The sequence below is a fragment of the Alosa alosa genome, chromosome 23, assembly GCF_017589495.1.
Source record: "Alosa alosa isolate M-15738 ecotype Scorff River chromosome 23, AALO_Geno_1.1, whole genome shotgun sequence".
Taxonomy (NCBI): domain Eukaryota; kingdom Metazoa; phylum Chordata; class Actinopteri; order Clupeiformes; family Clupeidae; genus Alosa; species Alosa alosa.
The window spans coordinates 7696574-7709073 of NC_063211.1; the positions used below are offsets into that span (position 1 = coordinate 7696574).

The 12500-nt window shown below is 48.1% G+C and overlaps 1 protein-coding gene across 2 annotated transcripts in view; it reads right to left on the minus strand.

Moving 5' to 3' along the window:
• The window catches only part of LOC125288218 (neuropilin-2-like), a 73571-nt gene that overhangs the window by 44921 nt on the left and 16150 nt on the right, over positions 1-12500 (minus strand). For both annotated transcript variants that reach the window (XM_048234394.1, XM_048234395.1), the window contains one exon: positions 7438-7619. In XM_048234394.1, the coding sequence (XP_048090351.1) occupies positions 7438-7619 (182 nt within the window). The remainder of the gene's footprint in view (positions 1-7437; positions 7620-12500) is intronic.

Below are 12500 nucleotides of genomic sequence, written 5' to 3' on the forward strand. Positions count from 1 at the left end.
ATACATACATGTGCAAAATACATTTTTTTTTTATGATTTTATGAAGTGGAGAGAGAAAATTAAAGACACACACACAGAAACAGAAAGAGGAGGAACAAGAAAGAGAGAGAGAGAGAGAGAGAGAGAGAGAGAGAGAGAGAGAGAGAGAGAGAGAGATGGAGAGGAAGGAGAGGAATGTTTGATGGGATGCATATGGACAGGCACCAGGAGGCTGACGGAGACAGAGTCTGGCCTGAGTAGTAGCACAGTGTCAAGGGCAGTGACACAACAAGCAGGCCAGCCAATGAGAGCGCAGCGTGGCCCGACGGCTCTGCGCTGGTCTCCCCTCTCTTCAATAATTAAGCCTCCGCCAGCTGTGACCACACTGAGATCACACTCCACCATTCACAAACAGCCTGAGTGCTAGTACACACACACACACACACACACACACACACACACACAGAGAGAGTAAAATGGAGGAAAACAAATTCTGACACACAGACAAAAATGTTCTACAACTTATAAAGACACACATAGAAACACAGCAGTAATACAAATGCTGCACAAATGTCAGCGTTCCACACACATCCCACACACACACACACACACACACACACACACACACACACCGACATGGCTAAGGGGCATGGCGTCTCTGTAGACTGGCACAGTCTCTAGTGGTCTGTTGCCCCTGGTCAAAGCCCCGTTTAAAACAGAGGGGGGAATTACCCTGCATGTTATAAAAAGAGACAGGCCCTCCTGGGCAGCCGTGGTGACCGTTGCCGCGACCCTGTTGCTATGTGACCCTGTTGCCATGTCTCTCAGATGGACCAAGACACACATGAACCCCATTACTGGCTGAGCAGACACATTTTAATGACACACTGCTACAAAAACATACGCACAGCTCTGTACATAAAAACATATCATTACACACAGATACCGGATGCATACATAGACATTAAATCTGAAATACCGGATATACGTGTATATAGACATAATCGGCACAAAAAGAAACACACGCACAAACAGTCCTACAAACACACCTACACGATAACACAGTGTTTGTTGTGCATCCGTTTATATAAGCGAACGTGGCAGCCTAGGTGTATCACTCTTGATAAGAGGTTTCGTGCACGACATAATGTGGGTGTTTATCTCGGCTTGCGTGGGGCCAGATGCCTGCTCATGCCCGAATCGTGCCGTCCGTGTTTGTTCCGCTGTAGTAGGCCGGCAAGAGTGTGTGTATAATGAATGAACTGATGAGTGTGTGTGTGTGTGTGTGAGTTTGCCACATTGTCGCTTACTGATTGTGGCTGGCTTAGGGCGTCTGTGTCTATATACAGTGTACAGCACGGTGCTGTAAAATAAACGTGGACTTGACTGTCAAGGTTTGCTTGCATTAGCCCAGATCATCAGATTGATCACACGCACTGGCCTTTGCATGCATGCTACTGTACTGAGTGTGTGTGTGTGTGTGTGTGTGTGTGTGTGTGTGTGTGTGTGTGTGTGTGTGTGTGTGTGTGTGTGTGTGTGTGTGTGTGTGTGTGTGTGTGTGTGTGTGTGTGTATGTATGTGTGTGTGTATGTGTGTGTGTGTGTGTATGTGTGTGTGTATGTGTGTGTGTATATGTGTGTGTGTATGTGTGTGTGTGTGACAGGGCAGAGACATGGGGCTGAGTATGCATGAGTGACTTCCCTCCTTTTGTTAGCCCTCATTAGTTCATGTTTATGAACATGCTAAAAACAGCCCTACTCTTCCTCCTCCTCCTCCTCCTCCTCCTCCTCCACGTATGGCGAGCACATTTTACCACACTCAGCCATTTGGCGCGAGGGAGGCGGAGTTACGGCGACTCGGGTTGCCGGGTAGAAGCGCCGACGAGACGTCCGGATCTCTCACGCATCACTACCCGCCCCGGGCACTTAGCCTCCCCACCACCCCAAGTGCCCTTTCGCCCCAAGCCCCCCTCCCCCACGTGCTCCATCCCTTCACAGGACGTCTGTCTGGGGGTCTGTGTTCCATTTACCACCTTCGCTCGTTTGCTCCCTTCCTCCTCCCTCTACTCTTCATCCTCCTCTTCCCCCCCACACACACACACACTCACACACACACACACACACACACACACACACACACACACACACACACACACACACACACACACACACACACACACACACACACACACACACACACACACACACACACACACTCACACACACACTCACACACACACACACACACACACACACACACACACACACACACACTTCTCTTTCTCTGCCCCACATCCCTCCATTTCTGCAATTGTCTATCGTTAGCACCAGTCAGTCAACCGTGGAGCAGCACCTTGTTTGTAAGAGTCTAGTGAACACACACTTTCACACACACACACACACACACACACACACACACACACACACACACACACACACACACACACAGACATTCTACTCCCATAACAGCAGGAGCCAATAAGATTACAGCATCTGTGCACCTTCGGGGCCAGCACAACAACAATGGCAACAACAGAAATGGTAAAAAACAACAACAACAACAACGCCAAGAAACACAACAACAACAACAACAACAACAAACAACAACAACAACAACAACAACAGCATTCCTGAGCCTCTGGTCTGGCACGTAATGCCACGCTGAGCACCACTGCTTCACTTCCTAAATAATTCAGAGGCTATTACAACAAATAGCTGTCAACTTCTGTTTTCTTAACAAAGCCTCCAACACATCTTCAAACAAAAGGGAAAATCATTTTAAGAAGTGGCATTGTGCAAAATTAATTGAAAACATCCTGGCATATCAACAGCCCTGAGACCTTCGTTGAATCCATGCCCTCATTTGGAATATAAAAGAGCTCTGAGGAAAACAGAATGTTTTTTTTTTTGGCCGAAAAAGTGAACACGATTGTTGAATGAACTTTGTGACTGGCATCAGAAGTGAGTTGACCCTCTCCAGTCCGCTTGTTTACAGTAAACTGGAGCATGACACACTTCTGTTGGTGCACAAACACACTGTACAATCAAACTCATGACTTTCATCCCGCTTCCAGCATAGTCCTCAAGCTAAAAACAAAAACAACACCGGTGACACACACTAGAGCCTGCTGAGGCATACTAAACAGGACGCTACCATGCCCATACATACTGTATACTGTAACGCTATTAAAACACCTGCACCCTACTGCTGAGGCATACTAAACAGGACGCTACCATGCCCAAACATACTGTATACTGTAACACTATTAAAACACCTGCACCCTACTGCTGAGGCATACTAAACAGGATGCTACCATGCCCAAACATACTGCAACTCTATTGAAACACCAGCACCCAACATTGCTGAACACAAATGCATAACAGTGATCTCATCTACACATACTCACAACAACAACACATTCGTATAAGATGCATACGTTGACATATCATATACAGTACATTATAGTTGCTATAAATGCTGCTGTACACATCATAAATAGAAGTAGAGAATCCTATCAACCGTGTAAAAACGGAATATAACCCAAAATCAATGTGATATCAAAGTTCTTTCAATGTTCTTGAGGTGGTACTTAAGAGGACATGTCAGTAGAGGAGAATTAAAATAGTAAAAATAGGAGAGGAAGAAGAAGGAGTGAAACAGTGCTGAAAGAGAGAGAGAGAGAGAGAGGGAATGAAAGAGAAAAAGGAGAGAGAGACAGAAAGAGTGGCCAGTTTGAAGTGGCAGTAAATTCTGTAACCCTCCGGTACAGGATGGCCCCCCCAGACCACATGGCCACAGGTGGGGGCAGGACCACCGTTGCCGGGGGCGATAGGGGGATCCGGCCCTAATTGGCTGCTGCCGATCGCGTCCGCGTCAACGTCCGCGGGGCGGCTCACCAGGAAGTCTTCCCGCTGTAACCCCGGCAACAGCGTCAGAGGCGCACGTGACTTCAGCGAGTGTGTTTGTGAGAGCGTATGTGAGGCGGAAGGGGTTAATCTGTAGCGTGACTAAACTGGGGCAAAAAGTGGGGGGGGATGGAGGGGGAAAAACAGAGCCAGGACCCTTTCTCTCATGTTCTATCTCTTTGGCGCTCTGTGATTGGCGGGGGAATGGTGAACAGGGGTAGAGAGAGGGAAGGAGGGTTCTGGTCCCCGGGGGAAGTAAGAAAGAGCCCTGGAGGCCACAGCGAGAGGATGAGAGGTCAAAAGTCAAAACTCTTAATGCTTTTAATTATCACCCCCTAGCCCACGTCCTCTCCCTCATGAAAAGGCTCCATCGGACACAAGAATGGAAAGGGGAAGTGACCCCCATGTCTCCTTTATTTGATGAACGGAGCAGTGGGGAAATATGTTATCCATCACCCTGACATGAGGCTTTTTTGCAGAAAAAAACTACATTTCCCATGAACACTGTTTCACTGTGTCAGGCCTACGTGTGGTTTGAAGTCCTTGGGGCAATAGTGTACCACCGAGGGAACCCCCAACCCCCCCCTGCGTAATGGCAAGCGCGCCCGTTACTCAATTGTTACCCAGAGGGCTAGTGGGGTGCAAAGGGGGCAGCTGGGAAATGGCCAGGGCGAGGGCCGATTTCCTGTCCAGAGGAGGAAGTGGGATATTTAATGTCCCAGCACTCTGGCTGACACTCGGGACCCACCTCCCCCGAGCGTGTTGACCCAAGATGCTATCAAGACGCTGGAACAACACCAGCGTCAGATCCACACGTAAACATGCTCACACACACACTCACACTCACACACACACACACACACACACACACACACACACACACGCCATCACACAAATAGGCAGATACCCAAGGCTCACACAGACCCCAAGACAACGACAAACACACACAGACATGTATGCGCATACATAACAAAACCCACAAAACATACACGCAGACAAAAATAAATAAATTAATAAATCACATATGCACAAAGACACTTTCTGTCAAAACACAGATGGAGACACATCCTCACACACCCATGTTCACAAGGACACACACACACACACACACACACACACACACACACACACACACACACACACACAGTTACAATCATATCCAGACTTTGCTGCATTCTGCATAAACAGAATGACGGAACTCCTCACAGAGGGGAGGCTTCTGACTGAGATTGGAGCAGGAGTTTGAAAACAGTGGTTTGGCAGAGTGAGGCGGACAAACATACCACCAGTTCAAACAAACAGCAACTTTAGAGGAAGAGAAAGATGCATAGGAAACGCGAAACAGGAAACACGACGTTCTGAATAATTCTGAGACACACACACAAACACACACAGACACAGACACACACACATGCGCAAACATGCTCAGAGCCTTAAATACATGAACTCATGCACCCACACACACTCAAATAGAGCCAATCCTGTTTATCCCTGTGCATGCACACACCCACACACCAGCTATTTTATTAGCAGCCCGAAAAGCTTGGTAAGATCCTGTTAAAACCATGGCAACAGCAGACCCGCTCCCGTTGCCTGTGCGGAAAATGATAGTGTACTGGGGCCTCATATTAATGCGCTAAGCGGCGGTGTCCCTGGTAACGCATCGCCGTAGCAGCACAGAGGCTTGTCGCCGTGGGCGTGTCCCACGAGGGGCCAGGCTGCTGTTTAGAGGAGCCGCTCGCATCACTTCCCCCTCGAGGTCACAGGTGTGGAGCAGGGCGGGCGGTACAGGCAGCAGGGGTCTGTTTTGACACACACTGTGTGTGTGTGTGTGTGTGTGTGTGTGTGTGTGTGTGTGTGTGTGTGTGAGACACCCGCATGGTGGTCTCATCCTGTTTGCATCTGACACACCTCTCCCCTGCTGTCTAATGTCTAATCTAAGAAGGTCTAGTCTTAGACGAAAGTCTTCCTGGTGCCACTGTAGCATAAACCACATTCTCGTAAACTGCGAGCAGTCGGAGGCTAATAAAATGGTGGAATGCTACACTAATGAATTCCACTGAGGAAGCTTCAGTGGAAATGTACCTTCCCTGCACAAAAATAGTATACATAACCATAGTATACATAGTCATAATGGTTGCTAATATGCTTAGCTCTGTGTGTATATGAGAATGTGTGTGTGTGTGTGTGTGTGTGTGTGTGTGTGTGTGTGTGTGTGTGTGTGTGTTTTGTATCTAATCAGCACCAGTCGACTGCCTTACTGCCACCCCTCCCAGAGGGGGGGTTGATCAGGGCCCAATTAAAAGGGGCATTCCTGACATGCTTTCTGAGGGATGAAAAGAGTTACTTGTTTTTTCCTTCCCCCTCTCTCTCTGGGTCCCTCTCCTCTTGGGTCCTTTTTACACGGTTTATTTTCTTCGCCACATCCCCTTGATGTTTAATTGGTCTGGGATTGAGCACTGAGCGGCATCGGGTAGCTTTTTATTTCCCCCACCGAGCATGTCTAAATGCCCTGCCTGAGGGCAAAGGTCACGTGACCCCCCCCAACCCACACACACACACACACACACACATGCACACACATACCCCCACACACACCCTAGACCCAGACCGCGTTGAGCAGTCATGAAGGTTGCACGGGGTCGTTCCGCTAACGAGATTTGCGGCGCAACCACCAAGGGAGACTGCTGCCACTGCCACCACAGTGTCGGAGACCGAGGCGAAGTGTGTGTGAGAGTGTGTGAGTGTGTGTGTGACGAGCGGCGCTGAGCCCCAGAAAGATGGAAAGATGCCTTGCAGGGCGTTCCTCCCTCCCTGACCGCCAAGGCGCTCACTCAGCAGGGGAGGAAGCACTTGACACATAAACACCCCGGACCTCCAGGAGACAAAGGCCAGAGGAGGGAGGAGGAAGGGGGGAGGGGGCCGAGGCAAGAGGGCTTCCTGCGGGGAGAGCTGGTCATGTCCATGCACGCCACCCTTCCTGAGGTGTCCCTGTCTCCCAGGCAGACAGGTCACCGTCTCCACTGACCTGGCTGAGGTGTGCTTTCAACAACATTAGGGCTCAGGTAAAGTCCACCATTTAAACACCTGCACACCAATTCAACATTAGAATTCCGTTGACAACCACCATTTTTAAACACCTTAACACCAATTCATCAGACAACACAACACAACTCCAAAGCCAAAGACCCTGCGTCAAGCAGATCAGCAGTGATTCACAATCAGCCATTCACAGTCATTGTCTGGCAGCTCACTATATAGACGTAAAGGTAATGCTCTACATTCAGTTTGCCGAATTAGCTAATGGGTTACTTAATAAAACAAATGGAGGAAAATGACCTTGAACCCACATCAGTATTGGCATGTACAGTACTAAACAATATTAACTGTTTTGGTCCATGATTAAGTATCACTTACTGTAGATAATGTTGGGTAAAGGTGGATTATGTTTAATGTTTAATTTTAGTGTCTGATTGCATTAGGAGGTTTGGTTTGAGGGTTGTTTCTACAGTCCATCTCTCGTGGCTTAGCGTCCAGTGCAGTGCTGGCTCACCTGTCTTGTAGATCTCGTAGCGCAGCGAGAAGCCGGCCCCCTGATGGGCGTAGTCGGAGACGAACTTGATGTAGACGGTGGAGCCGGAGGAGATGATAGGTGGCGGGGCGATGTTGCTGCAGTGCTTCCCCAGCAGCTCCGACGCCTCCGAGCTCCCGTCGTGGATCTCGATGAAGTCATACCTGAGACGCAGAGACAGGAGGACAGAACACCGGTCAGGGTTGGCCACTCTCACCACTTCATCAAAGGGGCATATTCCACTTTCAAAAACAGAACTAATCCTGGGCATTCAAATCTCAGACGCAACCAAAACTGGACAGGAGTACAAAAGACAGGTCATAGAATGCGGCTTTGGGGCAGCCGTGGCCTACTGGTTAGCGCTTCGGACTTGTAAGCGGAAGGTTGCCGGTTCAAACCCCGACAAATAGGAATGACTGAAGTGCCCTTGAGGCACCAAGGCACCTAACCCCTCACTGCTCCCCGAGCGCCGCTGTAGCAGGCAGCTCACTGCGTCGGGATTAGTGTGTGCTTCACCTCACTGTGTGTTCACTAATTCACAGATTGGGATAAATGCAGAGACCTAATTTCCCTCAAGGGATCAAAAGAGTACTTATATACTTATACTATATATTTTCAAGTTGGGAGCATTTCTTGATTTAACTTGATTATCTGAGTTTCTTTACTGTCAAGTAGAACTTACTCAAAAAAGCTAGTGAAATGTGTTGACTTGTTTTTTTAAGTTGGAAGCACTTGTTGATTCAACTTGAATTTTTGAGTTGCTAACCTACTGTCCACCTTAGTTAAAATTACTCAAAAAAGCTAGTGAAATGTGCTGCCTTGTTTTTTTTTAAGTAAACGCAGAGAGTTTTTTTACAGTGAGTGAGCAAACATCCGAAGGAGTATTTATTCTCATTTTATTCAAGAATTGCCACTACTTTGTTGCAGGAGAAAGGTCAAAAGGATAATTCCTTTTTAAAATAGTGAGAAAATGCCTGGAGTTTTACTTTTTTCATCCTGACCTTTTATATTGCAATAAATATCACGTAGATGGAGCGCTCCATAACTCTGGATAACCATAAGCAACATTTCTGCGAGAGTGAACGGCCCGTGGGTTGTTTGTCTAACCTTTGTTAAGGAGAACACCTCTGGGCCTCACTGCGTGGGTAACCTTAAAAAATAATCACCAAATTAAATAGCAAGGCTGCACAGCTGGCAGAGGCCAAGGCTTGTTTTTTGTTGTGATAATCAAGAGCATGGCAGATTTTCCCCCCCGGAATGAAAAAAAAAGAAAACTTACTGAGAAATATCTTGTCAAATGAAACGGGAAAAGCACAGGCATTGATTTTTTGGGAGCAGAGAGAGAGAGAGAGAGAGAAAAAAGAGAGAGAAAAAGAGAGAGAGAGAGAGAGAGATGGTATGATGTCTGACAAAAAATGTATCTACTGTAAACTTTGAAACCCCAAATCCCAAACTGCAAGAGTCAAGACAGCAGTAAAAATACCAGAAGGGCAACACAGGCGAAGGCTGACAAAAAGAAAAATGACGGAAACAAAGGGAAAAAAATATGTGGCAGACAAAACCAAAAATTTGCTCTAATTTCAGCTGCCTTGACCTTTGAACCACTAACTACCCTGGTGCCTTTCCCACAACAAACACACATTCTTGGGTGTCACTTCAGGAACACATGGAGGCTGACTTGCAAGGGCCTGGACAAATCCCACCTGGTGCTTCTGAATCAATTCACACATTCTGTGGGTTACCACAGCGCAGCTCCCAAAAATACACAATAACCTTGTCACCCCAGCTCACAGGCTGAACAATGTCACCGAAAAAATCCTTCATTGAGTTCTGTGGAAGGCCAAACTGTGTGTGTGTGTGTGTGTGTGTGTGTGTGTGTGTGTGTGTGTGTGTGTGTGTGTGTGTGTGTGTGTGTGTGTGTGTGTGTGTGTGTGTGAGAGAGAGAGAGAGGGTGTGTCTTCACATACTTGTTATAAATCTAAGGAAAGGCTGACGACTCCAGAAAAGGGTCAAACTGTATGGCTCCAGAGGGACGCGTCTGTGCATTTAACCCTCGTTTCCTCTCCCACCCTCGTCTATTCATCTTTCATCATCCTCCCATCCTCCCATCCTCCCTCTCCTCTCTTCTCCTCTCTTCTCTTCTCCTCTCCCTCTCCACAGCCGTTCTGACTTTCCTCCACATCCACTCTACTTCTTTCCTTCCCCCTGTTTTGTTTCTCCATACCTCTGTTCTCAAATCTCTTCTCTCCTCTCATCCATCTATCTCTCCTTTCCACTCCACTTCATCAGTTCCTCTGCCCATTTCCTTCCTCCCCTCCCTACTCCTTTATTGTCACCTCCCCTCCACTCCTTCTCTAGGCCCCTGTCCCTTCCTCTCCTCTTCTCTTCTCCTCTCCTTTCCTCTCCTCTCCTCTCCTCTCTTCTGATCTAAACTCATCTCCTCTCCTCCTCCTCTCAACCCCCTCCTCTCCTGTCCTCTTCTCCTCTCAACCCCCTCCTCTCCTGTCCTCTTCTCCTCTCAACCCCTTCTCTCTTCTTTGCATCCTCCTCTCCACACTCCTCCTTCCCATGGCCTACTGTTCTAATAACACAGTCAGTCTGCCTCTCTGATAGAGGCCTACAGTAAAGCTCATCTCCTTTCAGACGACGGCAGACAGGGGGATTATGTTCCGCCTGATGTTCTGCAAGCTAAGCTGACAGCTCAGGGAGAGAAGACTGTCTCGCCCCCCATGGTATTAAACTATGTATTACAAAATCACACATGCATTTTGAATGAATGATGAAATGTATGGAACAAACACACCTACTGTAGGTGGTAGAAATAATGTATAAGAATGTATGCTAGTCAGATAATCTATTGTAATCCATATTAAAATGTTTAAAAAACATATTTATAGAATGTGTCACAGTGTCTTACTGATTTATGTGCCCACACATTCTTGTGGTGGAGTTTTCAAAAGTCCGCGTCCCGACAACATGCGTGACAGAGAGGAGTCGAGGCTTCACTGAACGCTTGCCCTAAATCTCCCATGAAGCACAGCAGCAACAGCAGCAGCAGCAGAACTGTCTCCCATCATGCTTTGCCGCGGGCGCTCAGAGTCGAGTCGGGCATCGCACCCTTGTGTCAGCGGAATGGCTCCAGCCATGTGTTTGTGCCCTCGCCTCTGAACCCAATGGAGGATGAAGACATAACATAGCTCATTTAAGCTTCTCTCTCTCTCCCCCTCTTCCTCTCCCCCTCTTCCTCTCTCCCTCTCTCTCTTTCTGTCTCTCTTTTTCTCTCTCTGTCTTTGTCTGTCATCACACGCACTCAAGGGGCGCCTTTTCTGAGTGACACGGTGCCGGCAGTTATGCAGCCTGCAGCAGATTGCAAGACCAGCAGAGAGAGAGAGAGAGAGAGAGAGAGAGAGAGAGAGAGAGAGGGAGAGAGAGAGAGAGAGAGAGAGAGAGAGGGGGAGAGGGAAGAGAGAGAGAGGGAGAGAGAGAAAGAGAGAGAGAGAGAGAGAGAGGGAGAGAGAGAGAGAGAGAGAGAGAGAGAGAGAGAGGGGAGAGAGAGGAAGAGAAAGAAAGGGAGAGAGAGAGAGAGAGAGAGAGAGAGAGAGAGAGAGAGAGAGGGAGAGAGAGAGCAGGGAGGTCTGTCTGAGAACCTGACACTGCCCTCGGCCCTCTCCGTCTGACAGAGCAAGACAGGTGTCCCCCCCCCAAGTTTCCCAAATTCTGTCCCCCTTGTGGTCCTCCACTGCTGCAGGTATCTTTAGACCCCCGTGGCCCCTGCCCCCCCTCGGGCCTCTAACCCCCTTCGTGCCCCCTGCCTGGCCCTGAGGGAGGCCCCCTGCCTGTCCCCCTAACCCCCGCCCCCAGGCTAATTAATTAAGTCACAGACGGCACTCACTGGCACACTGAACCCCTTTTGCAGATGCCTGCTCTTACTGGTGACCTCCTGCTTACTAGGATATCATGCGTTGTGGGTTGCCAGGAAGGAGGTTCCTAAAGGTTCTTAAAGACCACAGTTCCCAAAATTCATATCTTTTTTTTCTTAATTACTGCAAATGCCACACAAGACAAAATTCTGGCATCTCTCCAAAATTAATGTCTAGTTATGAATATAGAAATTGAGGAGTCACACATACTCTCTCGCTCTTTCTCTCGCTCTTTCTCTCTCTCTTTCTCTCTCTCTTTCTTCCTCTCTTTCTCTCTCTCTCACATACACACATGCACACACACACACACACACACACACACACACACACACACACACACACACACACACACACACACACAGTCCCACATTAAAAAAACACAATTGAGCACACAAAGTCAAGGATAAAAGCCTGCAAACAAGCCGGTAGCGTAATTAGGTTGTAATTGATTTTGTGGAGGAGTTCTGCTAACTCTTGGATTAGCCATGATGAGTGAGTGTCAGATGTGGGTATTGATCAGGCCGTCTCTGAAGTCTCCTAAGGTCCTTGATGTAAACGTGAGAGTGATCGAGGGGAAGAGTGAGTGAGAAGGGTAGATTTATAAAGAAAAGGGGAATAAGTGAACGAGAGCGAGAACAAACGATACCTCTGACGTACCCGAGATCAAAACAAGGATCAAGCGCTCCCTTACTCTCCAGCATAACAAAACAAACACGCTAAAGCCAACATCTTAACGTAAGAGGATCTCCTCTACAATCCTTCACACACTTTGTACCTGTCTTCTATCACCGTAAATCTGTTGTGAGAATGCAATATTAAACATTTGAGGACCCATTTTACCCACATTATTTGCCTTTATTGGTGCAAATACATGGGAGCCCTACTGGCCCTATGCTAGCCATTAGGAGCCATTAGAAAACTGTGACTTTCTGTATCCACCGTCCCTGGAGACTGAGTGGTCTTTATGGGACTAGAGTCTCCCCGGTGTCACGTTCGGACTTGTCCCACTTTAGACCCCGTTACCCTCCTCTCTCCTCCCCCCTCCTGCGTCCCCTCCATCACCTTCTCTTCACGCCTCCCCCATCCAACGCTAATTGCCTTTCACACCTTCAGTGTTTTTCGAGA